Source organism: Tiliqua scincoides, chromosome 15 (genome assembly GCF_035046505.1).
Source record: "Tiliqua scincoides isolate rTilSci1 chromosome 15, rTilSci1.hap2, whole genome shotgun sequence".
NCBI lineage: Eukaryota > Metazoa > Chordata > Lepidosauria > Squamata > Scincidae > Tiliqua > Tiliqua scincoides.
Genome location: NC_089835.1, coordinates 3,215,905 through 3,234,643, shown reverse-complemented (window position 1 = coordinate 3,234,643; position 18,739 = coordinate 3,215,905). Strand labels below are relative to the sequence as shown.

Genomic DNA, 18,739 nt, shown 5'->3' with positions numbered 1-18,739 from the left:
AGGTGACAAGCCATGATGGGGATGGGCGTGTTATTAACCTGTGGAACTCCTTGCCACAGGATGTGGTGATGACATCTGGCCCAGACGACTTTAAAGGGGGAATAGGACAGATTGATAGCGGAAAAGTCCATCACACGCCACAAGCCTTGATGGGTATGTGTAACCTCCTGGTTTTATAAGTAGGCTGTCTCCGAATGCCTGGGGCAAGGGAGTGCATTGGGATGCAGGTCTCTTGTCATCTTGTGCACTCTCTGAGGCAGCTGGGGGGCCAGTGTAAGATACAGGAAGCTGGACAACCTTTAGAAAGGCTTCTGTCTGCAGCCTTCTTGCCCAAGGGTGCCAGCTCTCTTCCAGGGATTGAATGATGGGTCAGGAGCCCAGTCTCTGCCTCAGGATCCCCAAGGCAAGGAGGGAAATCTCACTAAGAGGATCCAGAACCAAGAGGTGGGAATGTTACATTTTGCCTGGCTTACAATCATAGAGCTGGAAGGGACATACAAGGTCATCTCGTCCAACCCTCTGCCAAATCCTCCCAGAGCATCTCCATCTCCTGTTGAGCCACTGCTTGAAGATCTCCAGTGAGGGAGAAGCCACCATAGAAATGAATGGCAGTTTTTTTATATCAACTCTACTGCCCCATTAGGCTGTAGCCACAGCCCAACTGTGCTTTGTGCCATCCTGGGCATCAGAGCAGCCCTAGACTCTGCCCCACTTCAGTAGGCCCCACACTTATCCTTACTACTGCACCCCCACACACAACTCACTCCTCCAAGAGGCAGAGGTTTGGCTTGGAAGGAGGCACAAAAGTAGAGCCTGATATAACACAAACCAGAAATACTTTAATAAAAAAAAGAAAGTTGTACACATTTCTCTCTCTCCTTTCAATCCAAGATAAAAAGTCACACGTTACAACTGGGGCCAGTCAAGGGGAGCCATACAGGAGTCTCTTCTGTTTGAAGTCAAGGGGAAGACTGGCCACTGCGGTCGAGGAAAGGCGTGGCAAGGGACTGAAGATTCAGCTGACAAGACCTGGAGAAAAAGCAGAAAGTGAGGCCCTGAGCCAGTGGCCCACAGACCCAATTGCAGGGGGGTCCCATCCTACATAGTGGACATAGCCAAATCCACAACGTCTCATGTAGCCTGAAGGAGGCTTCTGTGAGAGGAATCACAGAAAAGAACTGCCAGAGGACACAATCCTAACCAACTTTCCAGCACCGAGGTAAGGGCAGTGCAGCTCTGAGATAAGGGAACAAAGATTCCCTTACCTTGAGGAGGCCATCGTGACTGCCCCCCAACAGCAGGATGCAGCACATGCCCCACTGGCACAGCTATGCCAGTGCTGGAAAGTTGGGTTGGGATTTGGGCCTTACTGAAATAAGCTAAGGTTGCAATCCTATGAACACTTACCTGGGAGTAAGCCCCATTGGAAAGAGACTGACTAAACATGCACAGGATAGCAGGAACCCATCTCAATTATATCAATACATCCCTTACAACAGCCCTATAAAAGTGGGCAAGCATTATTAATCCCCATCTAACAGGTGGTGAAGACTGAGGCCAAGAGGGAATAGTTTGCCCATGGCCACCCACTGAGCCCTTGGCAGAAGGGAACCTCTAAACTGGGGATATTTTGATTGGCAGCTCCGCCTCCCAGCCCCTACTACCTTATACTATCTCCCCATTTACTTAAACAGTTGCTGTATTTTGTAGCTTTAGTTAGTACATCACAGAGAAGTAATGCTTTGGGGTTGAAAAGCAACTTAATTGGTGTTGGATATAAATAAAAAAACAAGCCTTGCAAGGAAGCTAGGAAGAAAAGAAATAAACAACTCACCAAGATAGTCATCCATGAGCGAGCCAATTGCAAACTGGGAAAAGAAAGAGAGAGAGTTTGTGTGTGTCAAGTGGTTGGAATCCTCCTTTATCTACAGCTCTGCATCTCAAGAATTTAGGGATCCCGGCTTAAGCCTCTTCTTCCCATGCATTTCATAAGCAACCATATGTGATAACCAGATTGCTATCACATATAGTGCCCATGCAAGGGAGGGCACCAGGATGAGGTCTCTTGTTATCTGGTGTGCTCCCTGGGGCATTTGGTGGGCCGCTGTGAGATACAGGAAGCTGGACTAGATGGGCCTATGGCCTGATCCAGTGGGGCTGTTCTTATGCTCTTATGTTGTAGCTCGGTGACCAAGCCCCTGTTGTGCACAGAGGTGTTCCATTTGATCCCTGGCAGCATCTCCAGGTACAGGTGGGGAAGACTCCCGTCTCAAACCCTGGGCAGCTGCTGCCCATCAGTGTAGGCAACTCTGAGCTGGATGGTTCAATGGCCTGACTCAGTAGGCAGCTGTTTCCTACCCTTATCAAAAGCACCCACAGCTCAGCTGCAGAGACACTGCTTTCCATGCAGTGGAAGGTCTCCGGTTCAATGTCCAGGTACAGCAAGGAAAGACCCCTACTCTGAAACCCTGGAGAGCTGCTGCCCATTAGAGAGACTCTCTAATCCTCCACACTTCCTCTTCCGTGACAGCAGAGACATTCTCCCTCTACGTTGTCATACAAGGCAGCCTCACAGACACACTGTCTGAGGGGGACAAGAGGGGAGGAAACCATATACATGTCCCAGTCACAACCATGCAATACCGGATTCCCATTCCCTGCCTCTGTAATCCCACCGGCCAGGGAAAAGCCAACATTAAAAGCTATAAGACTAATCATAGAATAAATTAGTCGATGAAAGTGTCGACCCAATGTGCGGCGGCAGTGAAGAAGGCCAATTCTATGCTTGGGATCATTAGGAAGGGTATTGAGAACAAAACGGCTAATATTATAATGCCATCGATTGTACAAATCGATGGTAAGGCCACACCTGGAGTATTGTGTCCAGTTCTGGTCGCCACATCTCAAAAAAGACATAGTGGAAATGGAAAAGGTGCAAAAGAGAGCGACTAAGATGATTACGGGGCTGGGGCACCTTCCTTATGAGGAAAGGCATTTGGGCCTCTTCAGCCTAGAAAAGAGACGCCTGAGGGGGGACATGATTGAGACATACAAAATTATGCAGGGGATGGACAGAATGGATAGGGAGATGCTCTTTACATTCTCACTTAATACCAGAACCAGGGGACATCCACTAAAATTGAGTGTTGGGCGGGTTAGGACAGACAAAAGAAAATATTTCTTTACTCAGCGTGTGGTCGGTCAGTGGAACTCCTTGCCACAGGATGTGGTGCTGGCGTCTAGCCTAGACGCCTTTAAAAGGGGATTGGACATGTTTCTGGAGGAAAAATCCATTACAGGGTACAAGCCATGATGTGTATGCGCAACCTCCTGATTTTAGAAATGGGCTATGTCAGAATGCCAGATGCAAGGGAGGGCACCAGGATGAGGTCTCTTGTTATCTGGTGTGCTCCCTGGGGTATTTGGTGGGCCACTGTGAGATACAGGAAGCTGGACTAGATGGGCCTATGGCCTGATCCAGTTCTTATGTTCTTAATAAAATCACCAAGAAGTCCCTTCCTGCTGGTTTTGGACCTGCAGTTCTAGCCAAGTCTGTGATGCACTCAACAACAACATCAAACATCCCACATGTGCTGCATCTCCTACTGCTGGGCAGGTGAGCACACCTACACACATAGAGCATTGGTGAACCCAAAGAGACAGAAGACCGTCTTTAACTGCCAACATCCCATCCACTCACAATATCATTCTTGTCCACCCTGGTTCCCACGATCTTCAGCCGAATCTCGTCATCTTGCTGGATGACGATATCCTGGAAAAGAAACACACAAGCACTGAGCAGGACATCGAACATCTCATGAGCCTGTATGTGGGGGAGTGAAATTCCGTTGCTCAGCCAATACTGGGATAGTGCTGGCACATTTGGGGGGGTTGTCGTGAAGATGTACAGTTTAGGCCTAGTAGCATGTCGAGCCTGAACCAAACTAAGCCGGTAACAGAAAAGTGGCTTGCAGTTCCTAGCTTCGAGAATGTGAGTAAACAACAGCCAACCACATTTACAAATCAATGGAAGGTAAGAATGTAACACCTTTGCAGACAAGAGTGGCACCTGTCAAGCTGACAAAAGGCAGCTGTGGATCCCTAGTAAGGGAAGTAAGAACTAGGAGGGCTAGCAACCAGACCCGCTTCGCGGAAAGTTCTCTCCCCAAAAGTCCCTGATTGGACAGCCCAAAGTCACCTCAGTACTATTAGCATAAGAAGTATAAAAAAGGAGACCCAAGGGGGCCTGTGGGACAGAGGTTTTGGGTGCAACATCCTGCACGCTGTGGGCCTTTGTCCACCATGGGCATCTGGCCTCACAGGTAGCCTGGAGCTAAAAGATCTACAAAGAAGCTGACCCAGGTGAGAGTTACGGAACAATAGAGATAGCCAGCTAGCTTTTTTTATTTTAATACTGATATGTTCCTAGATGTTTATGTCTCTAGCATTTGCTGCCTTATGTAACCTTATGTACTTAATAAACTAAAATCTCTTTTACTAAGTTGTTTCGTGGTCTGTTGGGGACAAAGGTTCAGAATCCTGCCTAGCCCGTTCAGCAAGCTACCAAGTGCTCATTGAGGTCTAGTAACTTGAGGACTGAAGCTTTAATTGGAGAAAGCGCTCAGTGCCTGCAAGGGATAGAATTAAGCCTAGCGGGTCTCCGTGTCCCTGGACCGAGGCACTGGCACATACAAGGTGGTGGCAGTACTGCTGAACAGGGGGGCCTTGAGGGCTTTAGGGTTTGAGAACCAAGAACTCTGAGCACCCCAAACGCCCCTAGGTTTGCGACAGGGGTATACATGGAAGTGCTCTGTACACTCGGAAAATACTATATAAAAGATTACTTATTATCCCCATCTTGTAGATGGGGAAGACTGAGGCCAAGAGGCTTGCCCACCAAGTGAGCCCCCTGGCAGAGGCAAACTTCAAAACTGGAGAAGTTTTTATTAGCAGCTTGATACTTATTATAAAATAATATTATTTATTATTTATATTAATATTATTTATAAAATAATAAGAATCATTTTTACCTCACTCCTTTTAAACAAGGGAGATATAAGCAAAAATATCTATTATTAAATATTAGGCTCTGTTCCAGAAGTCTGTGGAAGAGGGATTTGGGGTTCCAGGCAAGTGACCAGTGAGGTCTTAAAAAAATCTATCAGACAGCAGGTCTGTTGTCTCGAGGATTACAGGAAGCACATTTTATACAATGATTTATCACAGAGACGTTACATTAGTGGGACTAGTGTTTCAGACAGATTTATCTGGTGTCCGTGGGGTGTCACACACGTATCCCTCCCCACCTCTGTCTCAAATTCACATGAATAAGAGTGAATGCAGAGCCTGGAATGATTCACAGAAGGGAACTTGAGGCCATCTAGTCCAACCCCTACTTGAAGCAGGAAAATTGCACTAAATCAGTTTGGAAACCGAGTTCAGTTCCAGGATGTCTGTTGTGTCATTCATTACTCACCGCTAAGACTGATTTGGTTAGCCCTGCAAAGATACTGCACTGCTGAAAGTAAATGGCCAGACAGTGTTTCTGAAACGGTGAAACCAGAGACATTGATGGAATTGAAAAAGGCAAAGACTGGACAGTTTCTCCAGGAGATTTCTGATAAATGGGTAATTTGCCCAGTACTGGAACACTGGGGTGATCTAACAACCCCGGAACAAAATATAGTTTGGTTTATGTTTCATTTGAGCCTTCTTGTGTGTGCATTTTATATCGGGTTATCCGGTAGTGGAAATAAATCTATTTATTTAAAGGACAATAAAATCATAGAGCAACAATGAATATTGACTTCTCATGTGTCTTTGTACATCTGGGTGAGGGTACTGGGAGGAGAGAGGGTAACATCACAAAGATCCCAAACCATTCCATTTCCAGCAAAGGTGCGCATAAAGCCAGCTTGGGATTTTTTTTCTCTCCAGCCCCAAATGAGACTCACCTCATCAACAGTCTTGTAGCAGGGTGGGTTCGAGTTGGGGTCGAACTCCATTTCGGAGGGAATGGACTGCAACGAAAATGAGAAGTGAGCATGAGCAATGGGGAAGGGAGTCACAGCCCTGTTCAGCATGCAGAAGGTCCCAGATCCAATCTTTGGCAGCCCCTCCAAGGGCTGAAAGGGTAGGGCTTGAAAAGGCCCCTGGTTAAAACCCTGGAGAGCTGCTGCCTATCAGTGCTCAACTAGGGGGACCAACGGTGTAGTCATCAGAAGCACTTTACACATTGAAGGTTCCAGGTTTTGCCCCTCTCCAGGTATCGAAAGATCCAAGATAGCAGGATGAAAATGAGATCCTCTTCTTTGGAGAACCATCACCAGGTGGGTGATGCCACAGGATGTGGTGCTGGCGTCTAGCCTGGACGCCTTTAAAGGGGATTGGACAGGTTTCTGGAGGAAAAATCCATTCCGGGGTACAAGCCATGATGTGTATGCGCAACCTCCCGATTTTAGAAATGGGCCATGTCAGATGCAAGGGAGGGCACCAGGATGCAGCTCTCTTGTAATCTGGTGTGCTCCCTGGGGCATTTGGTGGGCCGCTGTGAGATACAGGAAGCTGGACTAGATGGGCCTATGGCCTGATCCAGTGGGGCTGTTCTTATGTTCTTAACTACAATTCCCAGGAGGCCTTGCAGGTCTCTTGTTATCTGGTGTGATCCCTGGGGCATTTGGTGGGCCACTGTGAGATACAGGAAGCTGGACTAGATGGGCCTATGGCCTGATCCAGTGGGGCTGTTCTTATGTTCTTATGGGGCAGGGCAGACCATGACTGGCTGGATATATTCCATGCACCCATTTATTTGACTCAACCCTTGCATGCACCCAGAATCCCCACACCCTTTCAAAGCAATTGGGCCATACCTAGCTATGTCTTAAGCCCCTGAAGCTGATCAAACGCAAACAGTTCAGAGCCAAGGGCATTCAGTTGTTTGCCAAACCCAAACCCCCAATTCAAAAAGGGGTCACACAGTTCAAAATAAGCAGTTGATTATAAAATGTGTGATGTTTTCATTCTGGTTCATTATTTATGCCTGGTGTTTTGTTGTAAAAAAATTTTTGTTGTAAATACTTTTGTTGTAAAAAAAAAAATGGGGGGAAACGATACCAAACCTAAAGAGCTAAAAAAAAATAGCTACATTTCCTCATCTTTTTAGAGAGTTGCACAGTTTGGAAAAAAAACCAGCTGAGAGGGTATTCTGCATGAACTGAATCTAAACCGGTTCAGTGTGTCATACTCAGTTACTGGATCACTTCTGAAAGGGAGACTCTACCAGGAACAGAATTGAGTTAAATGCCGATTAAACTAGCGGTGTCCAAAGTCGTGACCGCAGTGTTTAGAAAACGCGGTTCCCATCCAGATTGCGGCTTTTCATTCTGCCTCCATGCAGTTCCTCTCCTGGGTAGAACTGGGCTCTAGAACACTATGAGAAGTCATGTCTGTTGCCCAGCATCCGAGAAGGCTGTGCAACAAGGATGTCCAGGCAGACGCAACTGCCTACAGCATCCCATAACCCAGATCTACGCAGGAGAGGAGCCATGCAGAGGCAGAATGAACAGGTCTGCTCGCCGGGCAGACAGATCCACCTAAATGCCGGATCTGGCCCCTGGGCCTAGGTTCACATGGCCCTGATCTAAACTGAAATGGGACGCAGATTTTTTTTAATGGTTCGAATGCTGGAATTTATTGCTTTTGGTATTGCACATCTGCAAAGCTCAAAGAGGCACATAGCAATATTTTCACGTTGTTCTCAACTGGGTCATACGGCACCTTTGTCATGGCGGCAAACGGCCTCCCACCCCATCTCGAGTTACCAACACACGTGTGCCTCTGTCCACACTTACATGTCGTGAAATGAAGCAGGACATGGGTCCAATTTCAGTGAAGAGGCCGACCTGAGGGGAGGAAAATAAGGACATTATTAGAAAGACAGCCTTCCTTGGGGAAGGGGGGGAATCTCTGCACACACTTTAAAAACACACTTTAAAACATTCACAGAGCAAAACAGGACAGTGAACTGTTGGTGCTGCTGTGGGGGGGGGGCAAAATTAAGACTGCCTTCTAATCTAGACAAAAGAAAGGATCTTTTCTTTTTACAGAGTACCTAAGTCACTCGCTGCCACAAGATGGTGGCGCTGGTCGATGGTTTAGAGGTGGTTTTTAATAGAGAATTAGGCAAATTGATGGAAGGGCACAGGGAAAGAAGGGGAGCGGCTTAGTGGTGCCCCAGTAGTGCAGTTTTGTCAAATCTAAAGCAGTGCTTCCCAAACTGTGGGCCAGGACCCACCAGCGGTTTATGAGCCAATGTTTGGTGGGTTGCAAAAAGTTTCTGAAATTAAAAAAACAAAAACAAACTTGCAAGCACCCTTGCCTGGTTTGCAGAAGGCAACTGCAGCTGTGGGCAATGCAGATGGATAGACCACTCTCGTGGCTAGGATGCCAACCTGTGGTATGAGGTAATCTCCATAACCCCAAATTAAAATGTCACATTTTCCAATTTTCTCTTGTCATTGACGTGCAGCAGATTACGGGTGAACTCAGTTTCAGCCTTTTGTCTGCCCTGGAAGTCCCTAACTGTACATCCTGCTCTCCGGCCTTCTGGATACCCTAGAACAGGGGTGCCCAAACCCCGGCCCTGGGGCCACATATGGCCCTCGAGGCTGCTCAATGCAGCCCTCAAGGAGCCCCCAGTCTCCAATGAGCCTCTGCCCTCCGGAGATTTGTTGGAGCCCGCACTGGCCCAACACAACTGCTCTCAGTGTGAGGGCGACTGTTTGACCTCTCGCGTGAGCTGTGGGATGAGGGCTCCCTCCACTGCTTGCTCTTTCACATCTGTGATGCAGCAGCGGCAGCAAAGGAAAGGCCAGCCTTGCTTTGTGCAAGGCCTTTTATAGGCCTTGAGCTATTGCAAGTCCTTCATTCATTCATATAAGGTCATCTTTAATATATTCATTTATGTAAACTTATGCAAATTTATTCAAATTTTAAATGTAAATTAATTCTTCCCCCCCAGCCCCCGACACAGTGTCAGAGAGATGATGTGGCCCCCCAGCCAAAAACTTTGGACACCACTGCCCTAGAATGACTGTAAGGATTGGAGGGAACAGTCCTTGAATAGTAAACCTTGAAACAGAAAACCCATTTCTGTCGAGAGTGTAGCAAATGTCTACTCACACATACTATATGTAAGCACTCTACATATAGATCCTCAGGAGCACAGGATCTCAATTATTATGAATAAATACTTAATCATTATTAAAGAATAAAACATTATTTGTCTATATCCCTTTTTTTCTAGTAAAGCTATGTGGGTCCCCACATACTGTCACTTTAAAAAGTGGGTCCCAGTGCTAAGAGGTTGGAAGCAACGATCTAAAGAGGAGTTTTGAGGAGTTGTACCGCCTTCCTCTGAAAGGCAGGAGCTGGATTTCAAGACACCCGCAGGGCAGCTTTAGAAAGGGAAACCTAAACTGGTTGTCCCCCTCCAAATCTTGGAAATAAAAAAGATCGCAGCTTAACCCACAGCAAAATCCAACGCTTGTCTGCTCAGAAATAAGATCCACTGAGTTTTCTGTGAACAAGATTGCAGACGCAGACCCTCCAACACTGACTCACAACACTATTAGTTGGCATCCTTCAGTCTCAGAAGACTATGGTATCGCGCTCTGAATGGTGGTTCTGGAACAGAGTGTCCTCTCCAGTGCGCGAAGCCTGGGTAAGGTAGATATGGAGGATAGACTGTTGCCCATGCAGCAAATCCCCCCTCTCCACGTCGCTGAAATGGTCCAATGGAAAGGCAGAGGCCAATACGGTTGGTTCCAGCAGCGTCGCAGGAGTTGCCAGAACGTGACTGTGTTCAGCCACGAACTGCCTCAGGGACTCCGGCTCCGGATTTTGCCTCGAGGTTGACTCCTGAAGCCTTTTCCGTAACTGGATGTAGCCACAAGGCAGTGGAGGTTTGGGATCAGAGTTTTCCTTCTCTCAGATGAGCTGCCTTCCCAGGCTGACGAGCCCCATCTACCCGGTGGCTGTTTAGTCGCCTCTTACGACTAACTCACTAACAAGATTGCAGACGCAGACCCTCCAACACTGATTCACAGGTTCCTTCCAAAAGGGAATAGAAGAATAAACACAACAAAAACCCTTTCCCCAAAGTGCCCCTCTTTACTTCCGCCTTACCTTGTTCACCTGAGTGACTACGGCATCGACTACCTCCCCCTTGAATGGCCGGAAGACGATGGCCTTGTACTTGACTGGGTACAGGACAAAGCCACGCCCAGGCTGGATCACACCTGCGCCAATGTTGTCAATGGTGGTGACGGCGATGACGAAGCCATACCTGGAGGAGAGCTAAAGGTGAAGCTGCTACATGCTGGGCCAGACCCTTGGCTTAGGTCACCCAGCACCATCGAGCACTGACTGGCAGCAGTTCTCAAGGGTTGCAAACAAGGGTCTTTTGCCCAGGCCTACTTGAAGATGCTGCCAGGGGCTGGACCTGAGATATTCAGCAAGCGATACAGGCGCTCTCCCCCTGCACTACAGCCCCCTTCCCTTTTCTCCAGGACTTATCAACACAGCTGCCTGTAGCTCACACCAAGTCTCCCAATAAAAAACGGGCCCCAACGATGGCCACTCTTACTCACTTTCCCGTGCAGGTTCCTTCAACTTCAGTGAACAGCTTTTGCTTCACTGTATTGAGAAGGTTGGGCCCAAAGTAGCGCGGATGGAGGAGAATTTCGTGTTCCAAGGAGATCTAGAGGCAAAACCAGGTGGGAGGAGATTTTAGCGTGGAAAGCAAAGGAGAACAGCACAGCCAGGATGGTGTTGTAGTTCAGGCGTAGGACTGAGACCTGGGCGATCCGGGTCTCCAGATGAAATCCCCACTCAGCCAGGAAGCTTCCTGGGTGAACCTGGGCCAGTCTCTCTCTCTCTCTCTCTCTCAGCCTCACCTACCTCACAGGGTTGTTGTGAAGACTAAAGGAGGGGAGGAACTATGTACACCACCCTGAGCTTCTTGGTTGAAGGGCAGTATAAAAATGTGAAAAATAAGAAAATAAATTGGGTCCAGTTTCCACCATTCTTGCAACATGCGTAAGGAAAAGCAAGCAAAGGGGGGATAGCACAGTTACAGAATGGCAAGCAGACCAGGTTCATTCTTCCCATAGTCCCAAACCAGAAAGTGGATGTCCCACAACACACTCAGCGTAGGTTCCCTTTATAGGGTGTTCAAAAGGGCCAAGAAAGCAATGGCCACATTAGCCTGCAGGCTTCTCAGTTTCTTATTCAGGTGAAAAAGGAACTGAAGCTCACACACACACCTGTAGGCTCTCTTGGACACAGTAGTAGGGGCTTTTCTGGAGGAAAAATCCATTAGGGGTTACAAGCCATGTTGCGTATGTGCAAGCTCCTGATTTTAGAAATGGGCTATGTCAGAATGGCAGATGCAAGGGAGGGCACCAGGATGAGGTCTCTTGTTATCTGGTGTGCTCCCTGGGGCATTTGGTGGGCCGCTGTGAGATACAGGAAGCTGGACTAGATGGGCCTATGGCCTGATCCAGTGGGGCTGTTCTTAGGTTCTTACATGGAATAAGTAAGATGTTCCACAGAAGCTGGATCTAGGGGCCCAAAGACTACAGAACACTAAGCATACTAGTCACCTGAGCCCTGCTGGATCAGGCCAAGAGTCCATGCAGCCCATATAGCAAAACTCACAGGCCCAAGCAGGATGTGAACAGCCCCCCCCAACTGCCCATTGCACACAGATAAAATACCCCCCCCCCCAACAAGGAGGCTCCATGTTCAGGGAGACCAGATGTCATAACCACAAAAGAGGACAAGGCACCCCAAGATGTAGGGCATCAAAGAAAAATATAGGGCATGACAAAATAATAACACTCATATATTTCATGTGGTTGATTTAAACACTATATTACTTATTATATTTAAAGCCACATTGAATATAACGTAATAATGACAAGAAGGCTCTGCACTGCCTGCTCACAGGGAAAAGGAGGACATTTAAGTCCTATTCCAGGACAGACCAGGCTAAAGAAGAGGGCATGTCCTGGAAAAAGAGGACATTTAGTCAACCTGTCCATATCCTCTATCCAGGCTGCTGACAGACATCTCCTCTTCTAGAAATCTGTCCCATGCACTTAAGAAAGACCCTCTCAGGCAATGGCCATCACGGCATCTTGTAGCAGAGAGTTCCACAGGCAAGTCACTGGCTCAAAGAATCATAAAGCCACCCAACATGCCCTTGCTAGTTTGATCACCTGCTCTCACCTCCCCAGTCGGTGGGGGGCAGAGAGAATTACATGGGGGAGGGGGCAAAAGAGCATACCCCACCCCTAGCCCCCCAACATCACTCACTTACATGGTAAAACATCCTCCCAACCAGCTCTCTCTCCCCTTCTGCTTTGAAGACCGGAAGGAACGCTGAGACATTCAGCGTTCCAAATGTTGCAACTCGGCCTCTTTCTGATTGGCTGCTGCTGAAGATTCCATAGACGAATGACTGCATAGACTCACACAGGCATTGCGACTCGCGGGCTGCTTTGTAGACCTGCCCAGCAGCAAGAGTCACATTTAGCCTAGGAAACATAAGACTAGAAGAGCCCAGCTGGACCAGGACAAAGGCCCATCTAGTCCAACTGCCTGAATCTCAGTGGCTCACCAGATGCCCCAGGCAGCACACAAGATAGGGCAGCCCTAATCCTGTTGCCACTCCCTTGCACCTGGCATTCAGAGACAGGCTACCTCTAAAACCCAGAAGCTGCATAGAGTCGCCATGGTTTGTAACCTGTGACGGACTTTGCCTCCATCAGCCTGTCCGATCCACTTTTAAAGGCATCAAGGACAGGTGCCATTACCACATCATGTGGCAAGGAGTTCCACAAGTGAATTATATGCTGGGGGGGGAAATAGTTCCTTTTTATTTGAAAAGTGGTATATAAATATTCATCATCATCATGTGCCTCATTGCTATTCCAAAACTACCAATCTCCCCCATCCCTTTTTAAGGCACCTAGGCCAGGTACCATCACATCACATTCTGTGGCAAGGAGTTCCACAGACTACTGACACGCTGGGTCAATAAATATTTCCGTTTGTCTGTTCTGAGTCTCCCACCACTCAATTTTACTCCCTTCGTTCTGATATTGTGAGAGAGGGAAAAGAACATCCCTTTCCATCCCCTTTATAGCTTTGTACATCTCAGTCAGGTACCTTTTTTTAGACTGAAGAGTCCCAAATGCTGTAGCCTTTCCTCGTATGGGAGGTGCCCCAGACCCAGAATCATTTTGGTCACGCTCTTGTGCAACTTTTCCATTTCCAAAACAAGAAAGAGGGGGGCTTGTAGGTTCCTTTTCCCAACTACTATATATAAATAGCATTAAATCTTCATTTTTTAGGCCATCACAGTCTCAAAATTGTTTTATTTCTTTGAACGTCTTTATTTAAAATATTCAGATCCTGCCTTTTTTCCTGGAAAACGGGACGCCCTACTTCATGATGCAATTTATAGAACAAAACACATATATAAGCAAAGAAATAAATATATAGCCAACTTGTTTCAAATGTTGGACAAAGATATGGTCCATGATGCAGATATCATGCAGGACTGTCCCTTGAATTTTTAATATGTTGTTGGAATGTTTTGAAACTTTGCAAGAATATTCATTATATGTAAAATCACATATCTGCTGTTTTCAAGGTTATCTGTGAGTGTATAATTAACCCCCCCTTCCTGTACCTCTTTTTCATTCTGCATTTTACAAACAGCTACACTGTGTCTTAAAAGAAGAAAAAATGTTTTTATTTTTTTAAATCTTATTTCAGGAAAAAGTCAGGATTTGGGGCCCAGAGTTCTCTCCCTTTCTTCCCTTTGGGCTCTACCTGTCATAAGTGGTGCTGGAGGTGGCAAGGGGGGTGCACACCTGAGAAGTGCCCCTCCTAGGGTTGCAAACTCTCCAGGATAGACCTGGAGCCTCCAGGGATTGACATCAGTCTCAAAGTGACCACTGGAAGAAACTGTGGCGATGTTAAGAGGGTCTCTGTAGTTAAAAGTCCAATTCTATGCATGTCTGCTCAGATGCAAGTCTCCTTGAGTTCCAGGGGACTCATGCCCAAGTAGGTGTGCCTAGGATTGCAGCCTAAATGGCATGACATCATACTGGTGGGGAAAAAATCTCCTGCTGTCTTGTGTGCTCCCTGGGGCATTTGGTGGGCCGCTGTGAGATACAGGAAGCTGGACTAGATGGGCCTATGGCCTGATCCAGTGGGGCTCTTCTTATGTTCTTAGGAAAAGTTTCAGAGTAGGCAACCTGATCTCTTTTTCAAATGCAGGGTGCAGAAGGAGTAATGGAGGTGGGTGCCCCCACCGGGCTATATCTGAGGCATCCACCTCAGTGCCTCATGGATGGGCCGGCCTTGAGAATGCTCACAGCATAGGTATCTTTCCAAAGCAGAGTGAAGCTTCCTTACCTGTGGCCGAAGGCCCCAACAGAGACAGCGGAACACACATTTGAGATGTCTTTATTAAAAACAGTCACAATATCAAAAATATATTTGACACAAGAAAGCAGATCCTTCACTCCCTTTGCAAGCTTCTCCAAGCCACCCACCCAATGTGGGTAAACTCTCTTCCCCGCTGCTTAAAGCGCATATAGATTAAGGCAAACAGATCCTCACCTCAGAATACATTCCCTGAGTAAAAAAATAGATATAACTACTGTATTGTGGTCTTTGAAGCTGCCAGAGAAGATATTCCCTTTTTTCTTTCAGATTTCCAGCCTGATCCAATTCCCTTACACAAAGGATATCACACAAGCAAGCAATAAACCCCTTCCCCACACCCCCATTGCATTCCTGTACAAAGCCGCACTGCTAAAAATATCTTTAAGAGAGAGGCAAATACGCAGTCCCTATGATCCCATGCATTCAGGGACTCTGCGTTTTCTCTCAAATCAAAGTTTTTATGACCCTAGTGTGGGATTTTTCAGATGGACTCCTGCAACTAGTATTCAAAGATAAATTGTCTTGGAACGAGGAGGTTCTAGTTTTAGCTTGCTGGTAGCCATTGAGAGACCCAGGACTGGATTTAAGCCAACTGGACCAATTGCTTCCAATTGGACCCCACACCTAAGGGGCCCCCACACTAGGATAATCTAGTTGTATGCAGATTTATATTGATTAAAATATACCAAGATCCATTTGGTCCATTAACTCATCTGCACTTTTTAAGCAAACATTTTGAAAGCTCTCCATTCTACCGTGTAGAAAGTCTACAATAAATTTTATTTATATAACATTTTTGCAGACCTTGGCTATGAAGCTGGGGCCCCGCAAAAAATGTTTCTGGTTGGCCCCAGTTTCCAGTTGGCCCCATAGTTCCTAAGGCTAGTCCTAGGTAGATCTATAGGTATGGTTCCTATGTAAATGGAGGTTCTATTCTTATTATGAGTGTGAGATCAGGCCAAAGGGTCAGCTGGTCCAGAATCCTACAGTGTCCATCCATACACCTTTGCGATGCTCAGAAGGGAGACAAACAGCTCTCTTCTACTGCAGCTCCCCTCAACCGAGGCATACTGCTCCTGAACCTGGAGGTTCCATTTAGTCATCCTAATTAGGAGCCATTGATGAAGAACTCCTATTTTTCCTGCACCACCCCCAAAAAACACCCACTGCAATCCCACCCAGAGCTTTTGCACACCCTATTAATGCTACAGCCCTACAAAAATAGAGCCAGATTCAGGTCAAGCAACAAATGGCAAGCAAGACATACACTGGGTTCCTTTCCAGTCCCAGTCTGCCGGCATGGCTTAGTCAAAGTGGTTAAGAGACTGAGCTGTGAATCCTGGGCTCAAACCCTGCCTCTGTCCTGAACTCACTTGGTGGCCTTAGGTGAGGCCCTTCCCTTTCACAGCCTCAGTAGTCCCCATCTGCAATATGGGGATAATAAACAACCCTCACTTTCCTTACCGGGTTGTTCTAAGGACAGCCCCAAGAATAGTACTTTGTGGAGTATTTTGCACTCTCCAAAAGTGCTATGTTCAATTTATTATTATATTATTATCAGTGGTGTTGCAGCCCACCAGGTGCCTGGACTGGGGTTTTTGGGTTCTCACAAGTTCGAATTCTACCCAAGAGTTTAAGAACTGGTGAGATATTGCCGTATCACATTCAGTGTTCCTAATTGACAGATCTTTGCAGTTGTTCAGTGCCTGGATTGGCCAGATATTTCTTAATGGCCTTGGTTATAACAACATTACTACTAACAATATTACTAATTAATTAATATAATTATTAATTCTTGGTCAATAATTAATTGAAATTTAGCAAACGTTGGCTTGCAAGTGAAATTTAAAGGGAGTTTTTTTAAAATTAATGACTCTCCTCTTCTTTCATAGCTGGCACAGGGTACCTCTTAGGGTACCACATAGCTGCCCCCTCCTCAGCCCTACCCTGGTCCCGAGTTCAAATTCTGTGCTTGTCCCAACCCTCCACAACTCTCCAAATCCAGTGGCCAAACAGCTGCTTCTACTGTGGCTAGCTTGCTCAGGTACCAGCGCATAGACACTGCTGTATCAGAACAAGCCCACAAGCAGGGCAGGAAGTCAAGAGGACAGTGTCAGGTTTCCAGCTTTGATGTGAGGCTGGTCCTAGGTCCGGCTCTGTTCTCCAGGTGGGGGCACGCACCAGGTAGGCTTTCCAGGGCAGATTCATCCCCCATACCTGGAATTTCTCTCTGTTGACATCACAAAGTGGAGCCGGGTCATCTGACAAGTTTGCCAACCCATGAAAAGTGGGAGGGGAAGGAAATCAGGCACTGGGGCGGGGCCCAGTGAAAAAGAGGCTGGGCATGAATTTAAAAGGCGGAGCCAGAACGAAAGGGGGCAGGGCCTGTGGTTACCCTTCATCACTCATCCGCCTGCAAAAAAACCAAAGCAACAAACTGGAGGGACAAGGGTCGTACGAAGCAAACTGGCAACCCTGTCTGCGGTCCTCAGTTTCTCCTACTGCACTGCCAGTGTTCTTTGAGTGGCACAGTATAGGAAGAGTCCCAGTCGCGGTAGAACACATTCTCCAGTTGCTGGCGTAGGGTGGGCCCCGAGTCTCCATCAGCAGCCTGGCTCTGGTTGACGATCAGACCCACACCTGCCGTTCTGGTGAAATAATCTTCGGACCAGTTGGAGGTACCTGGAGAAGGGGAAAAATACACACACGGGATTACACGCACTGAAGTTTGTGTCACCTGGTGCGAGAGCTCATTGCGTCACCCCCGTGATGGAGCTCCTCCCGTACTAGACCAGACAGAATAAAGTACAATATCACACACACAACCGAAGTGCAGTGGCATTACTAGGTTCGGTGTCACCCCCCATTATATTTATCACAGTACAGGTCACCCAACAAATCAGTAGCCAACAAAAAAATCCAGTGGCCAACTTGAAGACACTCACACACCTGAGTAAGGGCCCAATCCTATCCAACTTTCCAGCCCCAGTGCAGCTGCAATGCAGCCCCTAGGCAAAGGAACAAACATTCCCTTACTTTGAGGAGGCCTCCATTACTACCCTCCCACCACAGGTTGCAGAGCACACACCCCATTGGCACAGCTACAGCAGGGCTGGAAAGCTGGATAAGATTTGGCCCTAAGAGTTCTAGTACTAGCTCTGTACTAGCTCCGTACGTACGTATCCTAGTAGCAGGATACTAGGATAGTTCCGTATCCACGGAAATGAGACCTACTAACACCTCATTGATTCCCCGCTGTGTCATAACAACACCTTATTGGCTCTCAGAACAATCAGTCTCATTGGTCAGCTTGGAGTTAAGCAAATCCACTTTTTGTTACATAAGGCAGTTGTGTTTACCTTTTCTGGCTATTTGGCCATATCATTCTACAGAATACAGATATTTCAACGTGGTTTGTTTCATTGCACTCTACATGGAATTCCTCATCAAATGGCATATAACATGATGGCATTATTCAAACATACCAAGATTTCACAATTTTGGCCAACAGTGGTGTTACCCTCCTAACCTGGGTACGTCACCCAGTGCTGTCTGCTTCCCTAGCTATGCCACAGTCCTAAACCTTAGGGTGGCTGTACAGGAAGCAGCCTACAAGTATATTGGAAGGCTGGATTCAGCAGTATCTTGCCTGCCTATGTCCCACTTGTACATGTGTGGATCATCAGCTCGTTTGAAAAGACACCACGAATCTCCCCCAGTCTCACATAGAGTCCCCGTCCGTCCAACTATCACACAAACAGAGCCTCTAGACCTAGGGACTCCTAGAGCCACAGGTTCAAGACCCACAGCCTGACAAACACTTCCATTCTGAAGCCCAAAGAGGGCTAGGCTGGCTGAAGCAGAGGATCAACAGGGGATGTCCACCTCCACTATTCCAGGTGCTTCTGCTTGTTGGATTTGTTAAGGAAGAGAGAAGCAAAGAGGAAGTGGAGAGAGAAGAGAGTGGTGGACTTGAGTGTCTCAGACACTCTAGGCTTCCACTCTCTTCTCCTCCATGCTTCTTCTGCTCTCCTTTCTAAATCCATGAAGTGGAAGGAGGAGGAGAAGGCAAGGGTGATGCCAGTTGGAGGGACTGGCATTGGGCATGACTCTGGTGCTCTCTACCACAGGGGGAAACCATCCCTGCAGAGGAGGCCCTGCAGGACAGTGGGAATTTAAAACAAGACAGAGAAAGTCAACATACCGATGTAGGCCA

General features: G+C 47.3%; 2 protein-coding genes across 3 annotated transcripts in view; both read right to left on the bottom strand.

Moving 5' to 3' along the window:
- Positions 1–819: 819 nt before the first annotated feature.
- On the bottom strand, positions 820–12,470 carry POLR2G (RNA polymerase II subunit G). Its single transcript, XM_066610344.1, has 8 exons — positions 12,383–12,470; positions 10,650–10,759; positions 10,186–10,345; positions 7,851–7,901; positions 5,955–6,020; positions 3,701–3,772; positions 1,835–1,868; positions 820–1,029 (listed from the first exon to the last, which is right to left on the bottom strand). Exons 1-8 carry the CDS (start codon positions 12,392–12,394, stop codon positions 1,016–1,018), a joined length of 519 nt encoding a protein of 172 aa, XP_066466441.1. The 5' UTR covers positions 12,395–12,470; the 3' UTR covers positions 820–1,015.
- Positions 12,471–14,525: 2,055 nt separating this feature from the next.
- The window catches only part of LOC136635106 (5'-3' exonuclease PLD3-like), a 24,955-nt gene continuing 20,741 nt past the window's right edge, over positions 14,526–18,739 (bottom strand). For both annotated transcript variants that reach the window (XM_066610213.1, XM_066610215.1), the window contains 2 exons: positions 18,728–18,739; positions 14,526–17,205 (listed from right to left, as the gene is read on the bottom strand). The exon at positions 18,728–18,739 is cut by the window's right edge and continues 88 nt beyond it. In XM_066610213.1, the coding sequence (XP_066466310.1) occupies positions 17,012–17,205; positions 18,728–18,739 (206 nt within the window). In that variant the 3' untranslated portion in view covers positions 14,526–17,011. The remainder of the gene's footprint in view (positions 17,206–18,727) is intronic.

Excerpts from the sequence above, each read along its gene's own strand:
- POLR2G (XM_066610344.1), bottom strand. Across the intron at positions 3,773-5,954 it reads GCTACAAGACTGTTGATGAG|GATATCGTCATCCAGCAAGA; the intron begins GTGAGTCTCATT and ends TTTCTTTTCCAG. Across the intron at positions 1,869-3,700 it reads GGGTGGACAAGAATGATATT|TTTGCAATTGGCTCGCTCAT; the intron begins GTGAGTGGATGG and ends TTCTTTTCCCAG.